At 50.2% G+C, this 25,911-nt stretch overlaps 1 protein-coding gene across 1 annotated transcript in view; it reads left to right on the forward strand.

Moving 5' to 3' along the window:
* The first annotated feature begins 4,573 nt into the window (after positions 1 to 4,573).
* ZSWIM5 (zinc finger SWIM-type containing 5) overlaps positions 4,574 to 25,911 on the forward strand; it is a 98,034-nt gene continuing 76,696 nt past the window's right edge. Inside the window, exon 1 of the mRNA XM_075759562.1 lies at positions 4,574 to 5,265. Within this exon, the coding sequence (XP_075615677.1) occupies positions 4,581 to 5,265 (685 nt within the window). The 5' untranslated portion in view covers positions 4,574 to 4,580. The remainder of the gene's footprint in view (positions 5,266 to 25,911) is intronic.

Below are 25,911 nucleotides of genomic sequence, written 5' to 3' on the forward strand. Positions count from 1 at the left end.
TTCTCCCTCACTGCTGCCCCAGACTATCTCCTTGTTCCTCCTGCCCCTTTGCTCCTGGGTGTCCCCTCTTCAACTGTACAAAGGAGCCTCCCAACCTCCATCCTGCCCCACAGACCCCATCCCTGAGGCAGGGCTTGCTGGCTCCCCATGCTCACGCCTCCCCAGCCTCCTGCTAAGGTCCTCCAGGACCCCCAGCCCTGCCAGGTCCAAACACCCGGTGCCTGCGGAGCACGGCAGGCAGAGGCAATGTGTCACGGGGTGCCCTGGGGAGGGCACGGCAAAGTGCTGGGTGCAGGCATCCTTGATCATGAATCAAGGCTGGAGCGAGGTCTTTCTCGGGGATTGCCATTCCTTTTGGCAGTAGACGCAGGGCAGAGAAGCTGCAGCACCCTCAGCATCCCCTGCTTTAGCCTTACGCATCCCTGAGCAGATACAGGGACATACAGGCAAGCAGAGCCGTTCCTGTGTCAAAGTGAGGGTGACAGCACCTATCCTGCACCTGATCTTTGAATTCAGCCCATGTTTGGGGAGGGGAGATGGTACTTTCAGTCCTTGCATTTCTCTTTTGAGTACATGGACAATTGCAGTCACACCTGAAGGAGGTTCCTGAGATTGTCCGTTCTGGAAAGTTTCATTAAATAACTGGCTGGCTGGTGAAAAGCAACTTTACTAGAGTCCCTGCTGAAAGAGGAGCACAGCAATAACTCAGCACTACTGAGTCAGTGGAGAATCCACAGGGGATTTGAACAGTTTGATGCGAAAAGCTCCAGCTCAAACTTACGCTTTGTTGGAGACCTTATTAGGCACTGGAGAATCTAAAAATGGGGCTCAACTCTGTGGGCAACCAAACCAAGGTATGAGTCCTCTTGCTTGCAAAGCCAAATATTTCATAAGGCAATGCTCTCTGCCCCTTCGTGGACATTGGATCCACCAGAATAACTATCCTGGGCAATGGATCCCTCTGCTCCTGAGTGCATTAGGCAGGGGAGCTGCAGGCTGCGTTGTTCCCCGTGTCCTCTCTCTCCTGCCTCTGCTCTGAACAGCAGCAGCGTCACGGGAAAGGCAGAAACAGCCATGCTTCCAGCAAGCTGGGGGCTGTAGCAGGGAGCTTGGCTGCTGCTAAGCTTGGCTTTGGCAGCTTCAGAGCAGCAAATCCTCTGGGTGGCCAGAGCAGGAGCTTGGTGGCCACCTGCACTCTGCTCTCTAGCTCCTTTCCCATCGTTAATTGGCCATAAAGCTTCTGCTGCTCTTGTATATCTTCATGTCATCAGAGGACTTCCTTGATGCTCATTGGGTCTTGCAAAGCTCCGCTGTCATCTCTGCAAAGCTCAGGCAGAGTTACCCACGTTAGTGAGGGCACAGCATTGACTGTTCAGAGTCAAAGCAATGATGTCAAAGAGGCACAGGAGCATCCAAGAGAGGGGAAGATGCCCAGGGAAAGGCAGTTTTTCTGCTGAATGTGTGTTTTGGGCATAGTGGGCAGAGGAGAGCACCTACACAAAAGCATGCAAGTGGAAGCAGCCAAGGAGGTGGCGTCCCCTCGGACTGAGACGTGATACCTTCCAGCACTTACCTTCTCTGCCACAAAACAAAGCACAGGTGCCAGGAAACCCGCAGAGAACATCTCAGCAGCATCCTTTTCCTCTCTCTTTGTTGGAGCTCTTGAATTTAGGTTCTAGCAAGAGGAAAGCAGATTTCGTGCCCTACAGCATCTGCAACTTAAAGCTGGACTTCTGACTGAGCTGGCACCCAAAAAATCTCCCAGGATATTGGATTGCAATGCTGCCTAACCATAGTGTAGAGCCGTGGGGGCTCCAGCCCCTTTGGTCAGTAAATTTTCTAGCCAGGGACTCAAAATAAAATGTTTTTTTGGGGCCAGCATGAAAAATCAGCCCCTTGTGAGTAACACCAGTGCTCAGGCCAGAACGGCTGGAGTCAGTGGGTCGCAGCACAAGCAGATTCCGACCAAACAGCCTCGAAACTGGGAGGGGAACCAGGACTGCCAGTGGTAGAGGCTCAGCAAATGGCCGGGCTCAGGAAAGCATGTGGTGAATTATTGATGTACCTGGTTCCAGGCTCTGAATGAGCGGCATCAGGGACTGGGCGGGAGGCTGACATTTTGCAGCCTTCCCTGGGGAGAAGAGGTCTGTCCATGTTCTCCGGAAGGAGGAGAGCCCCCCCCTCGAGAAATTCAAGGCAGTAATGAAAGGGAGAGGGGGAGATGGGGAGGAATGGGGAGCAAAAAACGTTCAGATGATGAAGGAGAGGAAAAAATAGATTGATTTGTCTTTGAAATAACATGCTAATCCCCCAGAGACAGGCTGGCCAGTCACTGCACCGACCTTGCTTTGATTTGAGTCTGGATTATATGTTTTATGCGGTGAAAAGTCAGCTCATTGGGAATGAATAACATCCCTGCTCGGGCCGAAGTCTAAAATCCTCTTTATTGGCACCGTCTGGGGACGACATAAGTAAGAACAGTCAAGGTTGTCACTAGGAGACATCTGCAGAGCATGGTGACAGAGGGACCGGACAAGCCAGGATGCTGCGTCCCAGCTCTCATGCAGGCTCACCCCCTGCCTGAGCAGAACCGGCAGCTGCAGGGACACATGGGTGCCAGCAGAAACTCCTGGGCACTCGGGCCGCTGTAATACCGGAGCCCGCAGCCCGCATCATCCAGAGTGCTTAAGATCTCATCAGACTGGTCTCTGCTGAGAAAGCTTACTCTGCTTGGGGCAGGAGGGTGCTTTGGGATGGCCCCTTGAAGTCCCTCTGTGCAGCCAGGGATGGGCAGAGGTGGACAAAGCCCTTCTCCTCCCCCCAGGTCCTGCTGCCACCACAGCGAGCAGAGGCGATGCGCAACATGCCGGCAAGCTGCGCAACATGCTTGCAAGTGCTCCCTGTCACAACAAATCCCTTACAGAGAGCAAAATGCCCTTCGGGGTTAAAGAAATGGGGATGTGATTCCTGGGGAAAATGTAAACAAATCCATGTGTAGCTAATGCCCTCGGCCAGGCCCTGCTGCCGATTAGCACTGATTATCTAGAACAAGACCAGCGGCAGCAAGGAACACCTCAGCCTTCAAGGAAAACCTCTTCCTGACCTTCATTGATTAGCATGTGGCTTATTCTCTAAAATGGAGATCTCCCGTTGCAGTAGCTCTGCCTGCTCTCATTACCTGCCTGAGATCTGATTCCTTCCCTCCGAGTCCTGCAAAGGAGACCTTGGGCTTGGAGGTACCTCGTGGCATAGCAAAGGTGCATAATTATTTCCTGTTCTCTAATTGCATCGCCCTGTTATTCCAGGAAATGTACTCTTGCTCTGTCAGTAAGAGTAAATAGGCGATCTCTGCAACAAGGGAATAACCAGTAATGGTCTAGATGTGACTGAACTGCAGATAGAAAGGAATTGGGGTTAGATTCTCAAAGCGCTGAGAAAAACAGAATAAGAAACCTGAACTCTGAAATCTGTAAGCTCTGCTCTTCCTCAGAGGTTTGCCACTTGAAATTAGACAGGACAAAAGAATGGGAGTGTATTTATAGGGAAAATCCTGGGACAGTGTCCTGCTGGACATGGCAGCAAAGTGACCAGCCCCAGCAGGGCAGCAGTGCTCTCCCTGTTGGCCCCGAGCTGTGCTGGTCCCAGGGCTGCTGCCATCATCCTCTGCTGAAGTGAAGTCCAGTGAGGAGTCAGCTCCCTGGATTTTGGGGTGCTGACTCAGGCAATGTGTGCTGAAGGACCTCGCTTTAATGCAACCCCACCTAGGTGCAGAGCAGAGCTCCCTAAAAGTGAGCACTGTCTATGTTTCTTCATCTCTTCTGCCAAAGGCTGTGTGCGCTCCGGTATTTTCTCTGCACCCAAGGATGCTGCACTGGCATGTGGGATGAGCTTCTCTACACAGGGCTTTAAAAGAAAAAGCAAACCCACTGACGCCCACTGAAGGGTTGGACACTGCTGTCAGCTCTGCTACCCAGCATAAACCCAAAGGTGATTTGTGGGCTAGGCTTGGCCTTGGGCTAGGCTGGGCGTTGAGGGTGGGTGCCGCAGGGCCCAGACTTGCAGCAGGTCCCCGGATCCTGCCGGACACCTCCGGGGGAGCGGTGCCATGTCCAGCCCCGCCGTGCCCCTCTGCTGCCTCTAACTCAGCCCAAGCTCCTTGCGCTCGGCTGGCCTCGACACCCCCTTTCCCCCCGCCCCAGCGCCGCGGGGACCGGATCCCGCGGGGCCTTCCCGCTCCCCGCCCTCCGGGCAGGGGGAAGGCAGCGTCCCCCGCGCCCCCCCTTCCCCGCTTGGGGACACAGCCGGGAGGGCACCGGGGCGGTCTCCCGGGGCCACCCCCTCCCCGCCCCGCGGAGCCGGTCCCCCGGCACCCCTGCAGCCGCAGCTCGGAACGGGGGTCCGGCTGCCGGCGGGGGCAGCCAGGGGGCTGCGGAGCGGCCCGCCCCGGCGGGGGCCGGCTCCCGGCCGGCGGGACCACCCCCTCCAGTCTCCACCCCCGGTCTCCGTCCCCCCCCCCCCCTCCTCCTCCTCCTCCTCCTCCCCGTCTCTCCTCCCCTCGCCCGGCTCAGTCGGTCGCAGCCATGGCGGAGGGAGGAGAGGGAGAGGAGCTGCTCCGCCCGCCGCTGCCCGCCGGCGCCCCGGGCCCCAAGCGCTTGTGCTCCCGGGCCTGCCCGGCGGGGGGCACCGGGGCCGCTCATCCGCGTCCCGGCGCCGCGGAGGCCGGCGCGGGGCCGGGCGCTGGGGCCAGCGGGGCCCCTCCGGCGCTGGCCGGCTGCTGCCCCGCGGCGGCGGCGGGGCCGGCGGCGGCGGGGGCGGCGGGGCCGGCGGCGGCGGGGCCGGGGGGCGGCGGCGGCGGGGCCGGGGCGGGCAGTCTGCTGCAGCCCGAGTCGCTGCTGGACGCGGCGGCCAAGCGGGTGGCGGGGAGCTGGGCCTTCGAGCGGGTGGAGGGCCGCTTCCAGCGCATCCCCGAGCCCGTCCAGCGCCGCATCGTCTACTGGAGCTTCCCCCGCAGCGAGCGGCAGATCTGCATGTACTCCAGCTTCCAGCCCGGCCGCGCCGCCGCCGCATCCCCCGCCAGCGCCGCCGCGGGGGGACCCGCCGCCGCTGCCCCCGCCCCAGCCGGCGAGGAGAGCCCCGCCGCCGGTCCGCCGCCGCCCGTCGCCCCCGCCGCCGCCCCCGCCGCCGCGCCGCAGGGCGAGGGGCTGCCCTTCCGCCGCGGCATCCGCCTGCTGGAGACCGGCGCGGTGGACAACGTGCTGCAAGTCGGTGAGTGCCGGGACGGGGCCCCTGGGGGCTTCTGTCTCCCCCCCCCAAACACTTCAGCCTTTTGTCTGGCGCGGTTGTGGTTTGACAGGAAAATCCTGCCCCGGGGGCAGGGACTGCCTTGTGCTCCTCTGGGAGGATGCTGGCTTTGGGTTTGGGGGGTGAGAGGGCTGGGGGTGTTGTCATCGTCATCCCCCCCCCGTGAGGTGGGTGTGCTCGGGTGTCACCGGCAGCAGCCCGCAGCGTGGACGCCGTCCCTCCAGCTCGAGTGGGAAAATAAAGACAGCTCCCCCCCCCCCCCCCCCCGCAGCGCCCGTCGGGGATTTGTATGGAGGGCACGCAGCCCTGCCGGCCCCCCGCACCCCCCCCGCGCCCCGCAGCGTGGGTCCCTTTCACCCCTGAGCATCCCCACCCGCGCTCCCACGGGCGTCCTGGCCCCTCCACCGGGAGATGGGCTTCTAAACAGAATGCATCTCCCCAACAGCTCTGAGCGTTTGCCTTTGTCTTCTCCATCAGGGGCTTCCCCCCCCTGGAAAATCTCTAGGGGGGCATCTGCCCCCCGCTTTCCCCTTCCCAGCCCCCTCCACGCGCACCTTCGGCGGGGCCGGCTGGCAGAAAACGAGGGGAACGGTTGGGATGACAAGTTGGGTGGACTGGTGGGTACCACCACTGGTGGCCTGGCGCGATGCGCGTTTCGGGGACGGATGCGCGCGGCCTTCTCGCTTTCGTTCGGTGACGAAGGGGCCGTGGGAATGATGGTGGGAATAATGGCATCGTGTTTTTCTCCATGGGCAGGTGGCTTTTGTGTGCGCTGGCGGAGGGGGATTGTAGGAGAGGAAACGTTGTTCCTCTTCCCCCATCCTTCCAGTGCTTGTCCCCATTTGAAAGCCACCTTATATCTGTATATATTTAAAGAGAATCAAATTGTGGTGTTTTACATACAATAATCGGCTCCCGGTTGTTATTGGAAGTGATTGAAATGTGCATTTCCATTAAAATGACATTAGGCTGGAATTTGTTTTGCAAATGTGAAATGTAAATTCATCTTGTGTGAATGAGTGAAAGGAGGGTGGTTTTTGTTGTAAGGAATGGTTAGTTCGGCTGTGTTTATTTAAAGAGCCCTCCTTCCTTTTGCGGAAAAAACAGCTTTAAAAAAATCCCATTTGGTACAGTTTACATTCAGAAGAGTATTATCAAAACATTTTCCATTTGAGATGTGAAAATAGGAGACGGCAGAAGAATTCTCCTTCCACCTCTGAGGATACGCAGTGAAAATTCCTGTAGCACAAAAGGTTTTTCTCTGAGGATATGATTATACCCTTTTTTTTGGGTGAATTAATATTTTCTAAGGTCTGCGTTAAGATGATTAATTATTCTGAGTCTGTTTAAAATACTTTGAAACTCAAAACCAGATTTTTTTTTTTTTTAGAAAGAGAGGAGTAGCTCTATAGGATCTTTAAAATTAGGAGAAGAGGAAATAATAGCTTGCTGTGGGCAATGCTTTACTGACCTGCCCACCAAGGTGTGGATGCAGTGAGCAGCTGGCGTGGGAGTGGGAGACGGAGTAACCGTTGCCTAAACCCAGGGCTGGTTCTGTAAAAAGGAATTTCCTTTTTTTTTTAATGAGTTTTTAAAATTTATTTGTCTTTGAAACGTGGCTCTGATGAGGTTTTAGCCAGTGCTGTGAAGGATCTGGGTGAGCGCTGGGGTCAGGTGCACGCGGGACACGCAGAGCAGTCCCATCCCAAAGTGACGTCCAGCGCTGGCATGCAGCATCACGCGTGCCCCGGCTCCCTGCGCTTCCCGCTGCTGTTTTGGGCGAGCCAGAGGACGGGGAGGATGGTCCCGGCTCTGGCGTTTCATATTCCCTGACAAGTCTAAACCATCTCCCCAGCTTTGAAATCGGAGCTCGTGCCCATTGTCCTCCGAACCGTCAGCTTTTTAGATGAAGCAGCATGTTCTGGAAGCGCTCGCCACAAAGTCGGGGGGTGATTTATCTCTTGTTCTTACAGCCCGAAAGGGGCACGCGGGATGCTCGCGGTGGGAGTTTGCCTTCGGAGCGGGGGGGGGTTTGGTTCTTGGCTGTAGTGCAGCTCCTCTTCAGATGGGTGATGCGGGGTCGGGCACCTCTGGTTTTGTCCCCGGAGCAGCCCTGTCACAGCAGTCCTTCACAGCCCGGAGCCGGGGGAGGAAGATTTACATCAAACAAAAGGCTGTGAAGGGCTGTGTGTTTACCCGGGGTGGAGGGGAGGCATAGCTGAGATGTCCTCGGCCAACTTTCCACATCCATCCTGCGGATGCTGCTGGAAGGTGAGGGGGAAGAGCTCCAGCCACCGGAGACACAAACACTTTGTGGCTGCGTGTGTGTTTGCAATTAAGATAGGAACTTGGTTGTCGGCTTATATGGGAACCATTATGTCTTGGAAAAAACATAAAACCCCAGCCCTGGTTTACTTGATGCTCTCCAGCGCTAAATCAAAACTACTGTTCCCATCTAAGGATCTCTTTAATGGACACCGCCAGCTCCTGGTGTCGCGACCTGAGGTTTGCACGGCTGAGATTTGCTGTTAATGAAGATCAGATGTTTGTACAGTCGTGTTTCTGACTCAGACCTGTGAGAAAATAAGGATAGTACGGACATGAAATTCCTTCTCTTTGTGGTGGGGAAAAAAATCTCTGAAAAACTGAAAGCCGAAATCCAAGAGGAATGGCCTTCTGGAGATAGAAGGTGATATGGAGGGGTCAGGGTTGTACTTGGGGGACAAAGTGCTTTGGGCTCCAGCTCCCTCGTGCTTACAAAGCCAGCAGGTCTGAAAAAAAGCATATATGCCACATTATCAACCAATAATTCCTTCATGCTTAGTAAAACTTAAACGAGGCTTAAATCCTGATCTCACTGGAGTCATTAAATTGATTTTTTTTTTCCTGCTCAAAGAAAGATCTTGGATGTTGAACACAGGCATCTTTGTCTTCTTAAAAACTGCTTTATTATTATGTGTACAGATCCTGTCTTTGTGTGTGTGTGGTGGTTTTTTTTTTCCCCTTTTAATTTTTAGACAAATGACAAAAGCATGCAGGAAAGGAATGCAGAAATGCCAGGCTTAATATAAAGCATGCAACTGCACTGCATGCCGGGAATCCTAAAGGATACAAAACCTTTAATGACGGCGGTTAATTTTTAACAAGTTCACTTGCATAAATATTTATGAACAAAAGTTTTTACACCATTATCTCTTGGGTTCTCAGAGAGGGAAAAGTCCTTTGGTGGATTTTGACAGTAGGCTGTGATTCGGCAGAACAAATTCAGGTTTCTCGCCTGTGCTCCCCAGTCTGGTATAATACGGTTTGCCCTCGAGTCGTCACGGCCGCCGATGGGCGGGCAAGTGTCCGTGGCAATTTTAGGTGGGAATTCTCCTTTTTCTGAAGCATCCAGCTCTGTGCTGTTCTTTGCATTGTAACCAACCACTTAACCTATACGGTGTGTGCTGCCTATGGCTTCTTACCCACAGATAAGCCTTTGTGCCCTGACAGGGAGGTATGCGGTCCAGCCATAAGTACATAGGCACAATTTACTTTTGCTGTTACGGTAACAATGAAGCAGGGCTTTAAAATGCACTGGCTTTGTAAACACTTGGAGGGAGCCTGTTTTTTTCAAACCTGCAATTAATCCTGAATATTTTATCTGATGCTTTGCAGGTCAATCCTTGGTACCTTCCTGTGGTCCCTAGTCCCGTGATTAAGCTGGACGTCCAAGGCGCGGGGGATTTTCTGACCCTGCTTCATCAGCCTTCTGCCTGGGCAGAGGTTAAGCTAGACCCGATACTTGTAAAGAATACCTGTAAATGCCATTGGCATTTTAATCGGAGGAGTTGCGATTTGGAAGTTTTTTGTTAACGCTATGGTTTTCAGCTCCTCTTGGTGCATATTCGTTATGATGCCTGTTGAAATGCAGCTTCGGAGGTAAAAATACTCATGGGTTCCTGTGCTCTTAACGTGGTTGAAATTACTTTTAGGTTTTTTTCCAAAACTACTTTTAGGTGTTTTAGTTTTTTGTGGTTTTTTTCCTAAAAATGCTCGCTTTTAGGTGAGCATTTGGTTTCCCTCCCCTGTGACGTGGTACAGGGCAGAGTCTAAATTTATATCTAGTTGTTTTTAAAACTCTAGGTGGTTTGCTGCTTTATAGAGCTGTTTATTTTGGGGAAAACACTTTGGGGCTCTCTGGGGCCAGTTGTGGTTGCTTTTGTTTTGTGTAAAGTTCATTCTCCTCCTGGGTCTAGTTCTAAGGCTGTATCCAGCAGGACCAGGTTTGGAAGGAACACCATGGGTCAGGAAACATTTTTTTTTTTTCTTGTTGAAACTCGGTATCCCATGTCAGGCTGCTACTTTAGGAGTTTAATTTTTCTGTATCCTCTTAGTTTTTGGGTGTGGCAGTTGTAGTAAAACATGTTTCCAATTTGCTAATTAATTTTCACTTTATTTTTCTTTATGGGTAGATTACTTTATCCTGCCATGAATATTAAAATAGTTTAAACCACATAAAAGGGGCCAGCAGAGGTTCGTTAGTCCCATCATGATGGAAACTGTTGAACATTTTAAATATACATTAAACCCTAATTATTTTTTTCTTAACATATATAATTAAAAGGAAGGCTAATTAGGCATTAAAACTTATGATCTGTTTATCGTTGCTCCCTCATAGGTGAGATATTTCTTGAGCATGTTCTGGACTGTATTACAGGAACTGGAATTGGAGATGATGAAAGCCACCGGAGTTTATTGCTGGTCGTGTAGGGAGAACTAGGAAGAATTTGACAGCTGGATTTTTAACTTTTTTTTTTCTTCAGCAGATTTATTTGTTGGCTTTTGAGTCTTTTTTTAAGAGTATAAACAGACCCTCTGAAGCTGGGACTTCTTTTTAACTGGGTGGTTAATTACTCCAGGCAAAACGATGCTAGCTTAAGGAGGCTAGAGACCTGAAAAACAAAACACCAGAAATTAAATATTTAGTTTTGGCTTTAAGAATAAATAGGTTTGAAGTGTTTTTCAGAGAGAAACTGTGACAGGTCCTGGTTCCTGGCTTGAGCAGGCAATAAGAATTTGTTCTCAGTTTACCTGTGTTCTTACAAAGCTTAGCCCAGGTGAGACACCGGCTTTCGTCGCTTCCAATGCGCACGTCGTTCACAGCAGTTTTTAATTTTGCTCACATCTAGAGGGAATCTTTTAGGAAATATTTAACTGTGCTAAAACTGCAGTAACATAAACCACATGTGCCTGTGTGCTTTGTTTCTGAAGCTTTGTGTGAGGGTATGTGCTTTGCTGTTATTTGACTCTCGCTTTGATGTTGGATGTTTTATGATTAGTCCCTCTAACCTCAGATAGGACTTTTGGAAAACTTAAATGAGCTCATCTATCCGATATCTCTGTAAAGTCACATTCAGCTGTCAGTCGTCTCTTGTGGTGTGTCAGCTTTTAATTTTCTTTGGAAATATATATATTAAAAAAAAATAGGTTTGGTAGCACTAGGGTGGAAGAGAGAGCCCTCATGAGAGAGAGGGCTTATGTGTTTCCTTGGCATATAGGTGAACCTAGCCCTGGAGGAGGACCGGGTCTGTGGGGCAGGCAGCGAGTCTTCGGTGGTTTTGGGGTTACATCCTGCTCCTTTTTCCCACTGGGAGACCTGCTCCCATCTGGGGTTAGCTCAGCGCAGGGTGGATGAACAGCATGGCCAACGTTGTGCTTGTGTTTAATTTTTAGAGCTGTGCCACCTAAATGGCACAGACAGCTCTGTGTTTAGCAGGAGTGCAAGCTTTGTCCCCTCCTGTCCCTGAGGCTGGAGTAGCTTGTGCAGGTGAGGAGCCAAGTGGGGATTTCGGGAGGAGCAGCATCTCTTTGCCTTCTCAAGGCAGCCTAGTGCTGTGATTTTCAGTGGGAGACCAAGGCTGCTTGGTGCATGGTGATGCTTTGTGCTTAATGTGGGAGGATTTTCTTCTGGAGGTGCGTAGGGGTGGTGGTGGTGTTTCTCTTGGGAGTGTGAGGCTTTGATTTCTGTTCCTCTGGCTGCGCTCCGAGGAGCAGACCTGGCATAAGGTACTGGGGAAGGAGCCTTTGCGTGCTCCCATCTTTTCACACTGCGTGTTTCTTCTGGTGAGGCCGTGGGTGAGATTTGCTGGGGACCTGGGAGGGTGGGTGCCAGAGTCCTCTCCTGGCTTTGCTCAGCAGGAGGTGGGTGATGGTTGAACCCGTGTTTCCCCATCAATCTGTGGCTGGTGTTGGTGACTTTATTTTGCAAAGAGCCAGAGGTGTGGAATATCTATCTTGAGGGTATTAAAATGAACTTGTAGTATGTCTTACCTTACACTTGATGCTGTCTTGAAGAGGTTATGTCATAGGGTGGTCATACACCTGGTCATATTGGGATGAGGAGAGCAGGTCCTCTGAGTGAGTGGTTCCTGCCTCTGCTGAGTCTTGGCTTTCTCTGGCATCATCAATAGAAATTGATCTGTTTTCCAATGAAAACAACTCAAAGACACCAAAGCTTGGCTGTGTTTAATAAGTGCCATGGGACAAGTCCACCTTCTGGATGGAGCTGAGTTTGGAGCCAGGATGCGTGATGGTGGTGAGGAGCTCTCCCTTGGCAGAGCTGCCGAGGCCCTGGAGATGCTCTCCTGAGTTCCGTTTCATTTTTGACCTGGCTTTCACAAGGGATAGGGTTTGACGTACCAGCTTGACCACTGACTTCTTGTGCCTTTGCAATGGGAGTTGGGAAAAGGGCCTGCTAATGCCTCAGAGAGACACAGGTCCTGCCAAACCATTTCTTGGGATGGGGAAAGCATCTTCATGTTTTTATAATGAGATGTCCCAGGAGCAAAAAAAATCAATTCTTCAAAAGCTTTTTTTTTTTTGAAACCCTGATGTTTAAATATGAATGGATTTCACTTGATTGGTGCGGTGGGTGTGTTTTGTTAAATGCTGAGGATTCACCTGTGCCCAACACCACCACATTCCTCTCCAAATGGATTTTCTAGCACCGCATTTTAAGAGCATTTGCTTTTTTGTCCCAAGCTTACGGCTTAGGATTTTGTGCGGGATTGGGGTTAGCCCTTGTAAAATAGTGCATTTAAAGCAACGCACAAATTAATAAAATCCTGGGCTTTTACTTGTTGCGTTCTAGGTGCATGTTGCCAGGGATTTTTCTTTTTTTTTTTTTTTTGCGTTTCTCACATCATTAAAAACAAAGCCACAAATGTGCTTAGGAGGCAGATTTGCTGGGATGCCAGCTCCGAACGGTTGCATGCGGATATGTTAGTCCAGCTTGTCTGCAAATGTCCTGCTGCCGTCACCCCCGGGTTAAAGTTGGAGAGGGAGGTCTGCATCCCCCTCGCGATGCCCCGTTTATCGCTGGACGCCTGTAACGAGCTGCCTGCACCTACGCCACCCAGCTCGTTTGACCGGACACCACTAATCATTATTGAGGTTTGCTCAGCGGGACGCGGCGTGGTATCAGCCTGGCTGCTGTCTTTGCACCTGGAGACGGTGCCCATGCCCTGCAGCTGCCGGTGGGGAGGGATTCCCCGTGGGAACGCCGGAGACTTGGTGTCTGGGACCATGGCAAGGTCAGGACAGGCTGCACCTTCGCTCCGGATGCTGTCTAGTAACCCTGGCCTCCATCCTTCAGCTGATGCCGCCGGCGTGTGGGTGACTGCTCGGGACGCCACTAATAGCCATTACTCGTTATTGGTGTAATGTGGTTTTTAAAGGCAGGGATTGCAGGAGGTGCCACGTGCGGTGCCCTGGCCGTGGATGTGTGGCTGCCTGGATGAAAATGAGTGCTCTGTGAAAGGGGTGGCAGAGCAACAAATGGGATCCTGAGATAAATCAAATTTGCATTAATGAACTGCAGTGGCTTTGGATGCCAAATTAAAAGAAGTGTGTCTGGAGGATAAAAAATAAATATATTTCCTGCCTCGCTTGCTGGTTCTCGTCTCTTTTGATTTTCTTTATCATCAGAAAGAAATTTTTAACTTTTTTTAAAGACAGTTGTGTTTATTTTGGTAACAGTTCATTGGCTGCTCTGTGTACAGAAGCTTTCTCTTGAAAGTACTGAAACTATATTAAAAGTGCTTTTGGCTGTCAGCTTTTATTTTGCTTCTCCTTCGTTCTTTTCCCAAAGCTGGGTCGTTGCTGTATCAAATGCTCTGAAACTGTCTGGTAGCGTTTTCCCTGCGGTGCTCCATATAAACTGGAAATAAAAAGGGAAGAAATTGGAGGATTTGGATTTCTGCAGCTCCCCCCACCCCGTCTGTGTGTGTGTCCCATTGAAGTCTGAGCAGCTGTCTCCATCCGCACAGCCCGCCGATGGCATGCACAGATCTGTTTCTTGCGATTAAAGGGAGAAATAATACCCCAGTGTTCAGAGAGGGGCCGGGGGGGGGGCCGGGGGGAGCAATGCTTGTCCCCTCCTGCCTGCCCCTGCCTGCTTGGCCCAGGGGCCAAGGGAGCTGGCAGCCTGGCTGCTCCTCCCTGCATCCTTATGGCTTTACATTCCTGCGAAAGAAGCATCCCACGCCGTTTGTGGCGAGCTGCCCCGCTGCAGCATCTCCGCCTGGGGTGGGCTTCTCCATCCTGCACCGGCGACCTGCAGAGGCCTCAGGGGTTTTTATTCTATTCTAAGGGTGTTGAAACATTTTGGCGGCGCTGCAGCCGCTCGCTACCAGCGCACTTTGAAAAATACCCAGCAAGTGTCGAGCATCTGTCTGTGAAGGGGGAGGAAATCCCCCCCTGTTATTATTTTCTCCCGATTGTTCTCTCTTGGTGTGGCTCTGGCTATTATGGGTTTGTAAAATAGAACTATATATGACCTTTTATCTTACAAGAAATAGGTTAAGCCATTTTTAAAGAAAGTGGTGGAGTCAGCAGTGCTGCTGAAGGAGCTGCTTTCGCATGGTTGATAGGCTGTGAAGCTGTTCAATGGACTTTGGTTTCAGAGACAATATCTGTTTAAATTAATCTTTGTCAGATACATGCCACTGCAGACAATTCAAATTCCATTTGCTTTCTGATCTCATAACAAAAAAGCACCTTACACTGGTTCTTTTATCGTAAAATTAACTTTTGTCTGTGTGTCCTGGAAACAGGGGTGGCATAAAATCTAGTTAAAAGGCTCTGTTATAGGAGGATTCTGTTTCTTTGTACAAGGCGGACTTTTTTTTTTTCTTCTTTCCCCTGCGTGCATTTAAAAAGAAGATGAGTGTTTGAGATGGATTAGGGAGAATGCCAGCAGATGGACCGATTCTGTTGTTGCTGCTGGCAACCATCGAAGCAGCCATTTTGAACAATGCTGATACCGGGGTACTGATAACACAAAGATGAGGATGGGATAAATATCCAGCTAGTCCCTTTCTCCCCGCCTGCTCCTCCTCCCTCCCTTTCACGCCACCGCTGCAGCCCTGTTATTAGAGAACCCAATTGTTTCCAGAGAAATACTTCATCCTCTTAGCATGGCTGGTGGATGTCTAGTGTTGCTTATCGCCTTGATTTTCTTAATGGTTGGTGGAGACCCTGGCAGATCAGCTTCTCCCAGGAGCGCTCGCTGCATGGGTACTAAGGGGAATGTACCACGGTGGTTGTGATGCTCCTTCTTGTACCCTAGTAAAGCATGGGGTGTTTGGTCCTTCCCATGTAAGTGGAGATGGTTTCCTTCCCTCCTTGTGCACGTTTTAAGTGCTTAATTACAAAGTGTTATGGCATCTGATGGGTGGATTCTAGGGTTTCGGGAGATGCACCATGACCCGTTTTGTTTCCCATCTCTAGGGAAATAACCTTTTCACAGATCAAGAAACCCCAAGCAAGCTTCATCTTTTCCTAGCAAATGACAAAAAGACTGTTTTGTGTTTTGCAGGAGAAGTTGGGCCAGGATGAACGTGGGGTTGTTCTGGAAAACCTACGGGGCTTTGCCCTGAGCTTGCTGTAGCATAATATGGTCCTGAACGTGTAATCTGCAGGACCGGCCGGGGGATGCTGCATAGCCTTGGCTCTTTGGTACAAGAGCACCCATGCGGTGTGGAGGAGCTTGGTAGAGCTGTGAAGCATCTTGGATGGGAGAGGTGCCTGTGGGGTCTGGGGTTTGGGGTTCCTGTAGGAAGAGCAGGGGTGGTGGGCTGGGAGACGGTTAGTGGATAGTCTTCGTTTGCAGTTTGGTGTCTGAACACACTGTCTGTAGGAAGGGCCAGTCCCCTGCCACGTTGTCTGCCGCAACCCCTCTGCAGTGCTTCTCCATCTGGGAGCATGAGGTGGCCCAGGCTGAGGCTGAGCCAGGCAGCCGGAGCAGGCACGGTGACAGGAATGCCATGTGGTGTTTGTCCTGTTGCTTCTGGTTCTTGGTGAGCTGCTTTGGGTCAGGAATTTGCAATGGATTTCCAAATTGCAGGTTTTTAAAACATTCCTGGAGCTGCAGGGCCCAGCGTGGGGAGCTGAAGACGAGCAGCAGTAAGCTGGTATGTTCTTGCTGCCTTCTTGCACGAGTCTGCAAACCACAGGCTGAAACCTTCATTTATTTACATCACAGCATCTCTGAGACCTTTATGCATGAGGTGATGCTGTTCCTGTCTCCCATAGTAGTGCTTTCTGCAGCTTTTTTCCAGTTAAAATTTCTTTGGGATTAAAAACTTACAGATAAATCTCAAATCTGTATGTACATATACATGTATATTTACTTATACACAGTAAATGAAACTTTACTGTAAAATAGCAGATGTAAGAATTTCTTTTTAATTTGTCCCCTGGGTCTATTACTTTTGAGGTAATTCTGATGTTGTATTTCTTTTTTTCCTGTTGGGAAATATCTTCTCCCTTTTGAGTCTTCCCTCCCTGAGCCTTATTTGATCCATAAGCTGTGGACTGGCCGTATTTGACGTGCTTGCTAAAACAAGGGGCATCTGGCCTGGAAGTTGAAAAATCAGGCTGTAAACTCCCCTTTGGAAATGTTGTAATGGTGTGTTGGGAAGTTGTTGAGGTTGTCTGAGCTCTCTGAAGACTTGGGCTGAGCGACTAGAGGTCTCAACAGGTTGACTGTCTTTGAGGTCAGCTGGCATCACTGACAGACACTTTCAGTGTGCTCAAAGGGTTCCAGCGCCTGGCGTGGTCCCAAGCCACCACCTGTCATGGTGGCTTCTCCTGTGTTGATTGACCTGTTGCATTAGGAGGTAACTTTTGGAGACTGGAGGATGGGTGAGGAAAGAGTGCCTGTTCTAAGGAGATACCTTCTTTGAAAGGTGGTGAGTGGGATGATGAAGTATGCTCTGCTGCCCCTTTGGCTCATGATGAGGTTGGACCTTAAAAGCTTCTGCAGGTTTTGATGGAGAGGTGCTGTGACCAATGTGTGACCAAGCATGATGGTGAGCTGCTTCTGTTCATGTGTTTCCCACTGTGGAAAATACTACTCACCAACAGGTGTGAAGCAGGTGCTTGCAAGGATGACCAAGAATGAGCAATGAGGTTTGAAGGGCTTTTAAGCTATGCCCTCTGAAATGGTGCAGAGTGGAGCTTAGCCCCATTGCTCTTTGCCAGAACCTCCTAGATGGCATGGAAATGTGTGTTGCCTCCCATTCCTAGAGCGTTCTCTTACTTTTCTTGAGATTGACTCGGTCTGTTTTGGCCTCACAGACCATGTCCCAGCTGTATAAAAGTCAAGTTCTATGGCTAAACCCCCTTCAGGTGTGCTTGCTGGCAGCCGGTATTTTGAGATTGAGGAGTGTGTTCAGGCACTGGTTTATGAGGTTGCTGCTTTCAGAGCCGGGACACGGCACCTTGCTGTTAAAACCTGCCCGCAGCCCTCTGGGATGCAAGGCAACGGCTTCTGCAACCATCTCCCCAGATGGATGGTGAAGAGGAGCACATATCCTTGCTTTCTGCTGCTTTAGAGTTGGGGTGGATGAGGAGGTGATTGGCAAGTTTAGGCTCTTCCCATGCAGATGAGGTGTACCGGGAGCAAATATTTGGTTCCCAGTTTAGAAGTTACTGATCATTTGGGAAAAGATGGTTTCTGGTCACCTCCTGACCATGTTGCTGGGAGGATGTGGAAAGAGTGGGTATCTTTAGGTGCATCACTCTGTCCACTTTGAGTCACGGCCCTCATACAGCACAAACATCCATTATCTCTAAAATTCAGCACAGTGACGTGGTTCGAAATACTCCCCTGCCTTGTGCCTTGCTTAAGCTGGAGATTGTTTGCCGGTGGCTCATGGGGTTCCTGAGGGCAGAAGGGGAACTGGAAGTGTGTTCTAACTGGTGCTGTGCTTGCTGGGAGAGGGGGCAGAGGGAAATTTTGTTCTATTGCCTTTCTGCCTTGTGTTGTGATAGTAATCTGCTGCTAGGCCCTGGAAAATCATAAAAAACTTACAAAAACTGGACAGGATAAAGATGAGTGATTAGATAGATGTTCCTAGCTATGGCTCAGCTCCTTGACTTTCACTGCAGAAAACAGGATTTGTGACGTGGGGGAATGACTTCATGGGAAATTTCCAAATTTGGGGCTTTTGCTTGAAAGCACTAGTTTTTCAACAGGAGTGAGCTTCTGGGTACTGAGGGCTCTTCCTAAAACCACCAGTGCTTTGTTCTTGTTTTGCACTTGAGTGGTGTGTGTGAAATAAGGCTTAGGCAAAAAGGACCAAATGAAGTCAGCAGAGGGAATCGGAGTTGTGTTACGCTGGAGACCTGCTCCTGGGCAAACGGAGAGTTTGGATGTCATGTGTTCCCTCTGCTGACGGTGGTGGTGTGGCCCTGGGGATTTGCAGAGGGGCTTAGCAGGCACGGCTGCTCCTCACATGGGGATGCCATGTTTTGGAGAGCATCCCAAATGGGAGATTGATGCTTTCCATGAGTGATCGTTTGTTCTCTGTGTTCCCCGTGTCTGAAAGAGGCACAAGGCAGTGGTGAGGTTTTCCCTTGCCTGCCTGCCTGGTTTTTGGCTTGTTGCTGGTGGCTCCTAGCTCAGCCCAGAGCCTGTGGTTCAAGGACTAAGATGCCTGAGAGGGGTTTTTTTATTCCCCACCCATCCCCACATACTGGTCAGCCACACTAAGGTTTCCTGGACTGTGAGGTTTGATGAACCATTAACCTAAAAATGCCCTGAGTAGGAAGAAATGTTTCCAAGGTCTAAAAAAAATCTTCCAAAGCTTCTGAAGTGGGAATGGGAGCTGTGGTTTGCCTGAGCGGCTTTTCTTGCTCCTGGCTCCGCTGTGAACTGGCGTCGCATTGTGGGTACAAGGGTATGTTTGGGATCTTGCAGAGACGGGAAGGCAGCCCTCCAGGGCTGGGTCAGGCGGAGGGGCTGCCTTCCAAGCAGATGTCCTCTTGGCATGAGGCTCGGCAGGTTTAAGACAGGATGTCGCTGCACTCCGGAGAGCCGAAAGCATTGAAATAAGTAACAGGCTGGGAATGTCTGAATCCAGCTACGAATTCCTGGGGAAGAGGATTTGGCAATGGCAGGCCGTATTGGCGGGCAGGCCCTGTGTTGCTGGTGGAGGACAGGACCTCGCTGTCCCGTGGGCTCTGCCGGGTGCTGAGCCCAGTGTTAACGGGGCAGCGTGGCTGCGTGAACACCTTCCCATGCAGGGCAGTGCTTGGTCTGGCTCCAGCGCTGAAGGAGACCACCACCCTCCTTGTCCGTTGGTTTGCCTGTTACTGCACAAGGGGAGAAGCAGCTGACTGTATAGGGTAGGGAACTCTTTGTGGTGTCAGCTGGACACTGCTGTGTAGAGCTGTGGTTGTTAAGTCATGGTTGTGATGTGGTGGTATAGCAAAGTAGGGGTCTGGTGGCCATGGGGGTGGCCCAGAGGAGGACCTGGTGGATGTGGCTGTGTGTGAAACTGGAAGATGGGGTTGCCCAGGGGGTTGGCACAGAGACACCCTGGTAGAGGAGGTTGGTTTTACTCCGGAGTGGGGTTGGTGGCTGTCCATCATTGAGTCCCAGCAGTCCCATTCCTGAGGGCTTTCCTAGAGCTGCCTCTGCCGCATGGGTGATGCTGCAGCTCAGGATGGAGCTGTGACAGCAGAATCCTGACCCTATTTTCATAAATAGTAACAGCATCTCTAAAGGCTTTGAGGGCTTGGTTGGGAACAGAGCGGCTGGGTTCCCCTGTCTCTGGCAGTGGTCAGCAGCAGATGCTTGGGGAGGAGATTAAGAAACGGGGTCAGAGCAGAGGGATGCTCCCCTGGTTGTGAGCAGCCTCTCCAGCCAAAGGGCTGCCCTGGCCCTCGGCTGTGATGTGAATGCAGAAGATGGTTTGAGACAGCAGCCCTGGTGTCCCATATCTCCCGCAGCACCGGGATTACCCACCAGTCTCCTCGGCATAGCATCCCTGCTGTGTGGGCAGCGGCATGGCTGCTCCCCTGGCAGGGGCTGCTGGCACTGTGCTGGGAGGCAGCAGTGATGACACGGAGCTGGTGGGGCTAAAGAGGCTTTTGGAGAGACCAGCACTTCTCCACCCCGCTTCAACACCACCCTGGAGCTGCAGGCTGAGGTCTGGGAGAGGGAGCGAAGCTATGAAGAGCTGTGGATTTAATGAGGTGTGAGAAATGTGCAATCAAAAACCATGCTGTAGCACCAGACTCTTTGCCATCATGATCTTCTCATTGATTTGACTTTGCTAAATATTTTAACACTTTCCTAGTTGCAAGCCGAGTTAAATTCCCCCTGCTAATATTTAAACAGGGTTAGTGGTCTGGAGTGGCATCTCTCTGAAGGGCTGCTTTATCTTGGAGTGTCTGGTGCGTTGTCTGGCCCTCTCCGAGATGCCCGAGGTTATCTGTTGAGCAACAGCCCCTAGCGTAGGGATGTTTGCTGGAACGATGAAGAGCTCTTCATCCTCCTGGATACGATTTTTCAACATGCGGCTTGTTTACTGTGGGCTGCAATGGAGGAGTTCGTAGCCTGCAGTGGAAGGTGCGTGCAGAGGATGTTCCATGGACCATGCTGGATGAAACCCTTGCTGCTTGGTAGCTCATGGTGCCAAGTCTGTGAGATCTCTTTGCAGTGTGGGTTTTAGAGCATGCAGCTGTTATCAGGAGGTTGGGTGAAAGGTTCTCCTCGGAGCTCAGGAGAAGTGTTTATCATTTAAAAGAGTAACTTGGGGTGAGAGAGAAAGAAAGAGAAGCAGCCTAATCTTGAAATTTAAATATATTTAAAGATTCCCTCTGTTTGAGTTTGCTTCCTAGCCTTGATCAGAAGGAAATGCTGTTAGCTACAGAGTGGAATAAATCGAGGGCACCCTTATCTGTGCAAGATAAATTACTATTGTTTAGGAAAGACACTCCAGGGATTGAAGAATTTAATTAAATACACAGGGATTATGAATATGCATGTAAATTAGACAATCTAGATATGACATGGCTACAACTGCAGGGAATTGTTCGAACTTAAAAGTGTAATCATTCTTTTTATCGGGATGTGGGGATGGGTAACAAATGAGAAGATTCCCTTTCCCATTTGCTTCTGCCTCGGCTGGTCTTGGGTCATTAAGCAGTGGGAATTACCCGTCGCGGATCAGACCTCCACAAGCCCGCAGAGATGATGTGCCGGAGACTTTCTCCACCCTAATGAGCTGCTGCAGCAGCTGATGGAGAAATGGGGGTTGTGGTGAGGGGCTGCCTCTGCCCTGACCCAGATAAGGGGTTTGGGAAGCTGGGGGGATGCGGTTTGTCCACTGCTAAGAGAGGGGAGGAGAGTGCTGCTGGCAGGGTGCGTGCTGCCCGCTCTCCTGGTAGCGCCACTGGAAAGGAGGATCCTCTCCAAAGGACTTGGAAAGATATTTGCTGGAGTTTCAAAGTGTCCCCCTAAAAATTGAGGGGCTAGGGGGTGCAAAAATTGATTGATCAGCTTGTCTGCCATTTCTCGTGCTTTTGCAGGGGTGCCTCCTTCCGATTTGATCGCTGACATTTAGAAAGTGAAGTTTGGAAACCACAATATGCTTTTGTAGAGACTAAGCTCTAGATCAGTGTGAAGAGGAGAGGCAAAATTGAAATGTTTCTTAAGAGTCAAGACTCCCAAGAAATTCAGACCAAAATGTGGGAACGTGCTGGTGCTCCTTGTCTGGGCTCCTTGTAGCAGCCTGGTGCCTGTGCTGAGCCAAGGCAGGTTCATCAGAGGCCATTAACTGCAATATACGGTGCTGCCTTGAATGTGTTTAATTTGCAACTCTTAGAGGTGGCATCTAATAACAATGCAGAGAAATATCCCCCCCCCCCCCCCCCCCCCCCCCCGTTTCCTTTGTTTGACTTTACCTCCATCCGCTTGGTTGCATTGTTCTGCTAAAATCAGATTTCTCTGTAGTTTGAGTCCAGGACCTGCAACTGAAGAAATAAATTGCTACAAGCCTTCCTCCCCCCCCCCCCCCGGTGAATTATTTTTAATTCTTAAAATAGGCAGCGCAATGTGGACATGATCTGACTTTGAATTTGATTAGTCATAAAAAAAAAATAAGGAAAGGCTGGATCTTGACTAGATGTTTCCCATTTTTTTGTTGTTGTTTCCCCCCATCTTTCCATTTTTCGCTTTTCAGTTGGCCAGAGCCGTATGAGATAGACTTGTTTTGATGGACCAGGAGCAGAGCTGAGCCTCAGGCTGGCTTCCTTGGAGAGCTGGGGGTGGTCTGCGGGGCCAGGAGGTGATGCTGCCCTGGGTCACCCCTCCACAGGGCATCAGCTTCTCCCACGTCCTCCACCCCCTTGAATTGAGGGCTTATGGTAACCACCTTCGTCCAAGCCTATTCAAGGCACGTGGGAACTATTCCTATTTATCACTTTGAAAAGTGGATGATTTTCCAACCCCTGGCTTGTGGGTTCTGATTAAAAAAAAAAACAAACAAACAACAAAAAACCAAAACCTCCAAAAAACCCCCAAACAACCCCACATCTGAAAACGTAAAATATCTAAAGCTTCCACACTGCACATTTTTTTCAAAAACCTTGGAAGACCTGCTTTTTTTCTTTTTTTTTCTTTGTCAAGGAAAAACATAATAGCAGGAGAATATTTGTATGGGTGTAGAAGTGCATGGAGACAGGTTTGAACATTTGTAATAAAGTATTTCTAATAAAAATTTAATGTCCTCAAGACAGTGTTATGGCAGCTCATTACTATTAAAGGTCATTTGAAGAGTATTGATCCTAAATGTTACAGCCGAATGTAAACTTTGACTGTTACAGTTATTAATGTATATTTATGATCTATGGGATATGTGTAAAAGGAAAATGAGAATATAAACGGTATGGTGAGCTCATTTGTTTCAGGATTGCCAAAGGCTGAGTTCACACAATTCACCTCGGTTTTAAGCATGTCTGTCTTCTTCGTGTTACGTAGATTGACCCTTATTTATTTTTATTTTTTTAACTGGCAAAATCTTTTAGTCCTGCCCTAAAAAAGGAATGTGTACTTGAATTTCTGGTCATGCCTGTGACACGGCCCGAGTTCTGTATCTGTTCTGCAGAAGTACCAAGGACTGAACTGTGTGCGTGACCAAATGGCTAGCGTAAGTAGGAGCTCCGAGAAGTGTGCATCTACTCTGAGTGTAATCAGAAGGTTATGCCAGAGAAAAGCAATTGCAGGTTTTTTAATTGAATTAGTTAAAAATGTTAAGGTTGTATACTGAGAGAGCAGGTGGTACTATATTTATATTTTTTTCTATACTGTAATGTACCTATGTTTGCACATCTGAGGCAGAAGAGCTGTATTTGCAGTGAATTTTAAGACTCTTTGTATTAAAAAAAAAAAGGGGGGGGGAAGACAAGAAACCTGTGGTGGCAAGAGGAAGATAAACGGTGCTTGTGATATTTCAAAGTCACATTAATCTTTTTTCTTCCCTTTTTTTTTTCTTTTTCCTTTTAATGTATGACTTTCTCCAGGGAAATTGTCTTCTCATTGACTGCAGTGGATTAATGTGCACAGATCAGCTCCTGCATTATTTTTCTGTTTTGACAGAGTGGTGATTTTTATACGCGTGTCCCTTTCTGCCAAGATTACAGCCTGTGTTCTTGGAGTTTGGAAGAGTTCCCTGCCAAGAAGTGGCAAAGAACGGGAAGCTGCCTTTCTGATGCACAATGCTAGCAAGAAACTCTCCGTGGGTGTGGGGTCTGTGGTTTTGGTGGTGAGGATGGGAGCCTGCTGGAGGTTAGTGAGGGTGAGTGCCCGGGGCCAAATCCTGGTGCACGTTCTGGGATTTGTGCCGCAGGGTGCTCTGCAGGGTGGCACGGAGGTGGTGATGTGGTGGTTAGCCTCCCGGCGAGGGTCCGGCGCTGGTAGCGAGGTGTGGGCATCCAGTAGCAGGGAGGAGCCAGCTTTGGATGGGTTTGGGATTGCATTGAGAGCCTTTCAAAAGATCCTGCTGTTCTCCAGGCTTGTTGATGTCAGCTTATTTATTTTAAACTGCAGTTAAATATACATTTTTCTGGTGAGCTTTGGTAAAGTTCCACTTAAACAAAAAAGCGACAGCCAGAGCCAGCTCTGGCCAACCTATGTGAACGGGACAGATTTGGCTTTTTCTTCTCTCCCCGTGGCTCCCGCAGTATCTCTGGGCACAAACTTGATGTTGCATTTCTGATGATTGTTGCATCCTGTTTTTAATGGTTTGTCTAGACAGTGCTGACATAACTATGAAAATAGTTTGGTGACCTAGTCTAGAATTAGTGTGCATAAAGAAATCAACCCTCGCTTCTGATGTTTGCAAGCAGTTTGAATGACTATATTGTAGTGCAACTTAAGAGGGAGGCAGATTTGGAGTTGCTCCAAAGAGCAAGTTGTGAGCAAAACGCATCCAAACAAACTCGTGTGGTAAATACGCAATGGGTAGGGAAAATGCCTAAGTGCAGGTTAGCCGAGGCTTGCTTTGGAGCTGCGTGGCAGGTTTATGGAGTCTGGCGTAAGGCTGGAGTTCCCCCCCCTTGGTTGGCCCAAAGTTTTTCTGGGAAGCTTGTAACCCAAACCCTAAACTCGGTGCGTGTGATGTTTTGCCCTGTATTTGGAGAAGCTTCGTCAGCATAAAAATGTGTTCCTTGCAGATGTCAGCTGTGTTATTGAGGGTGCCTTGAATTAGGAGTTTGTAAACTTTGGTGGTGTGTCTTGCCAGTTAGCTCAAAAGTACCTGGTGTGTCAGTACTGGTGACCCTCAGCAGCGTAATCGTGCTGGAGTTCTGCTCTGGTCCTGGCTTTGAAACCAGTTTCTGCAACACTTGACTACCATCATAAGGAGTATGTGACCTGCCTGCTTAGATTACTAATCCCAGGTATTTTAAGATAATATAAGTCTCCTGAGCTGTAGGGATTGTGTGTATGTCTCTATGGACCACCCCCTTCCTGTCATGGGGTTCATTGTTGTGAGGATGACTTGGGCACCCTAGAAGAGGGGTGCAACTTGAAATTAGGTCCTTGGTTGTAATGCAGCAGCAACAAAGCTTTGGGACGGCTTTGGTTTTGACAGGGGTGTGTGGAGTATGGTCTTCATTGGGTTTTGTAGCCTTTGAGAGCTGGCTTGCTGCTCTTGGAGAGCACAGCAGCACATCCCCCTATTCCAGTAGCATAATCAGAGGAAAAAGGGCAAAATATGAAAAGTTGAGCTCATTTGCAGGGAAATAAATGACGTGTGAAAGGGAGTTGTCTGATAGAGCAGTTCAGTGGTTCTGTGCTTCGTGCATAGCTAGGTAGCACATGGAGGCACTTGCCGGATGTGTGAAAACTGGCCTCTGCCCTCAAGACCTCCCAGTCTGTGTGGGGATAGGAAGAGGTTTCCAGGCCATGTGAGCAGGGGAGGAGGAAAAGGACAGGCAGGCTGTGTGCAGGGGTTTCGCTTGCTTGAGGGTGGAAGGAGAGGGATGGCATTGCAGATGGAGCCAGGAGCAGTGCCTCATGCCAAGTCTCTTTGGGGGCTTGTGGATTTGTAGACATTTAGGATGAAAAAGCTCCCATGGGTGGCAATGCAGCTGTCTATCCTGGCAGCTTAAGGCTTTGCTTTGTTTGCCCAGCCGTAACTTTTATTCTTGGATTACAATGTGGAAAACACTGGAGCTGCAAGTGTCTTGGTGGAGAGGGGCGAGAGCTGTAACCCGTGAAGGAGGCTGCCCCAGGCAGTGGTCATATGGTGAGGGCTTGGGACAGGTATCTGCCTGGTGTATGTTGAAAAGTCTCCCCTCTGATGGGCTGTAGGATTTATTGGTGCAAATGCCTTCAAATGCTCCTCTTCCTCTTCTTTCCCATGTAGAAACCCTGGGGCAAGCAAGAGCAAGGGAAGATGGCCAGTAAAACTTGTGGATGTGACCTAAACCTGACATTGGGCAGAGCTGGGAAGATCTCCTAGGTTGATGTCTGCAGGAAAGAGCCAGGCATGGGCTTTATTGAGGAGGGCAATTAGGGATTTGAACAGCTTTCTGAAAGTGGGAGACCTCTCCCGCTCCTGCTGTGCATGGGAATTGTGTGCACAGGGCAGCGCTGATCCCATGTGTGTCGGGGATGTGGTGGGTCCAGGACCCTCAGCCTGATGCCCTCGGTGCCTGCACTGGCTGCTCCCTGTGCTGGGGAGAGGGCAGCGGGATGGAGGTGGTGTGCAGCTGCGTGCAAGACCGAGTGTGCGAGAGCTTGGATGCCTGACGATGGCGCGGTGACTTTCC

Source organism: Balearica regulorum, chromosome 8 (genome assembly GCF_011004875.1).
Source record: "Balearica regulorum gibbericeps isolate bBalReg1 chromosome 8, bBalReg1.pri, whole genome shotgun sequence".
In the NCBI taxonomy this organism is placed as follows: Eukaryota; Metazoa; Chordata; class Aves; order Gruiformes; family Gruidae; genus Balearica; species Balearica regulorum.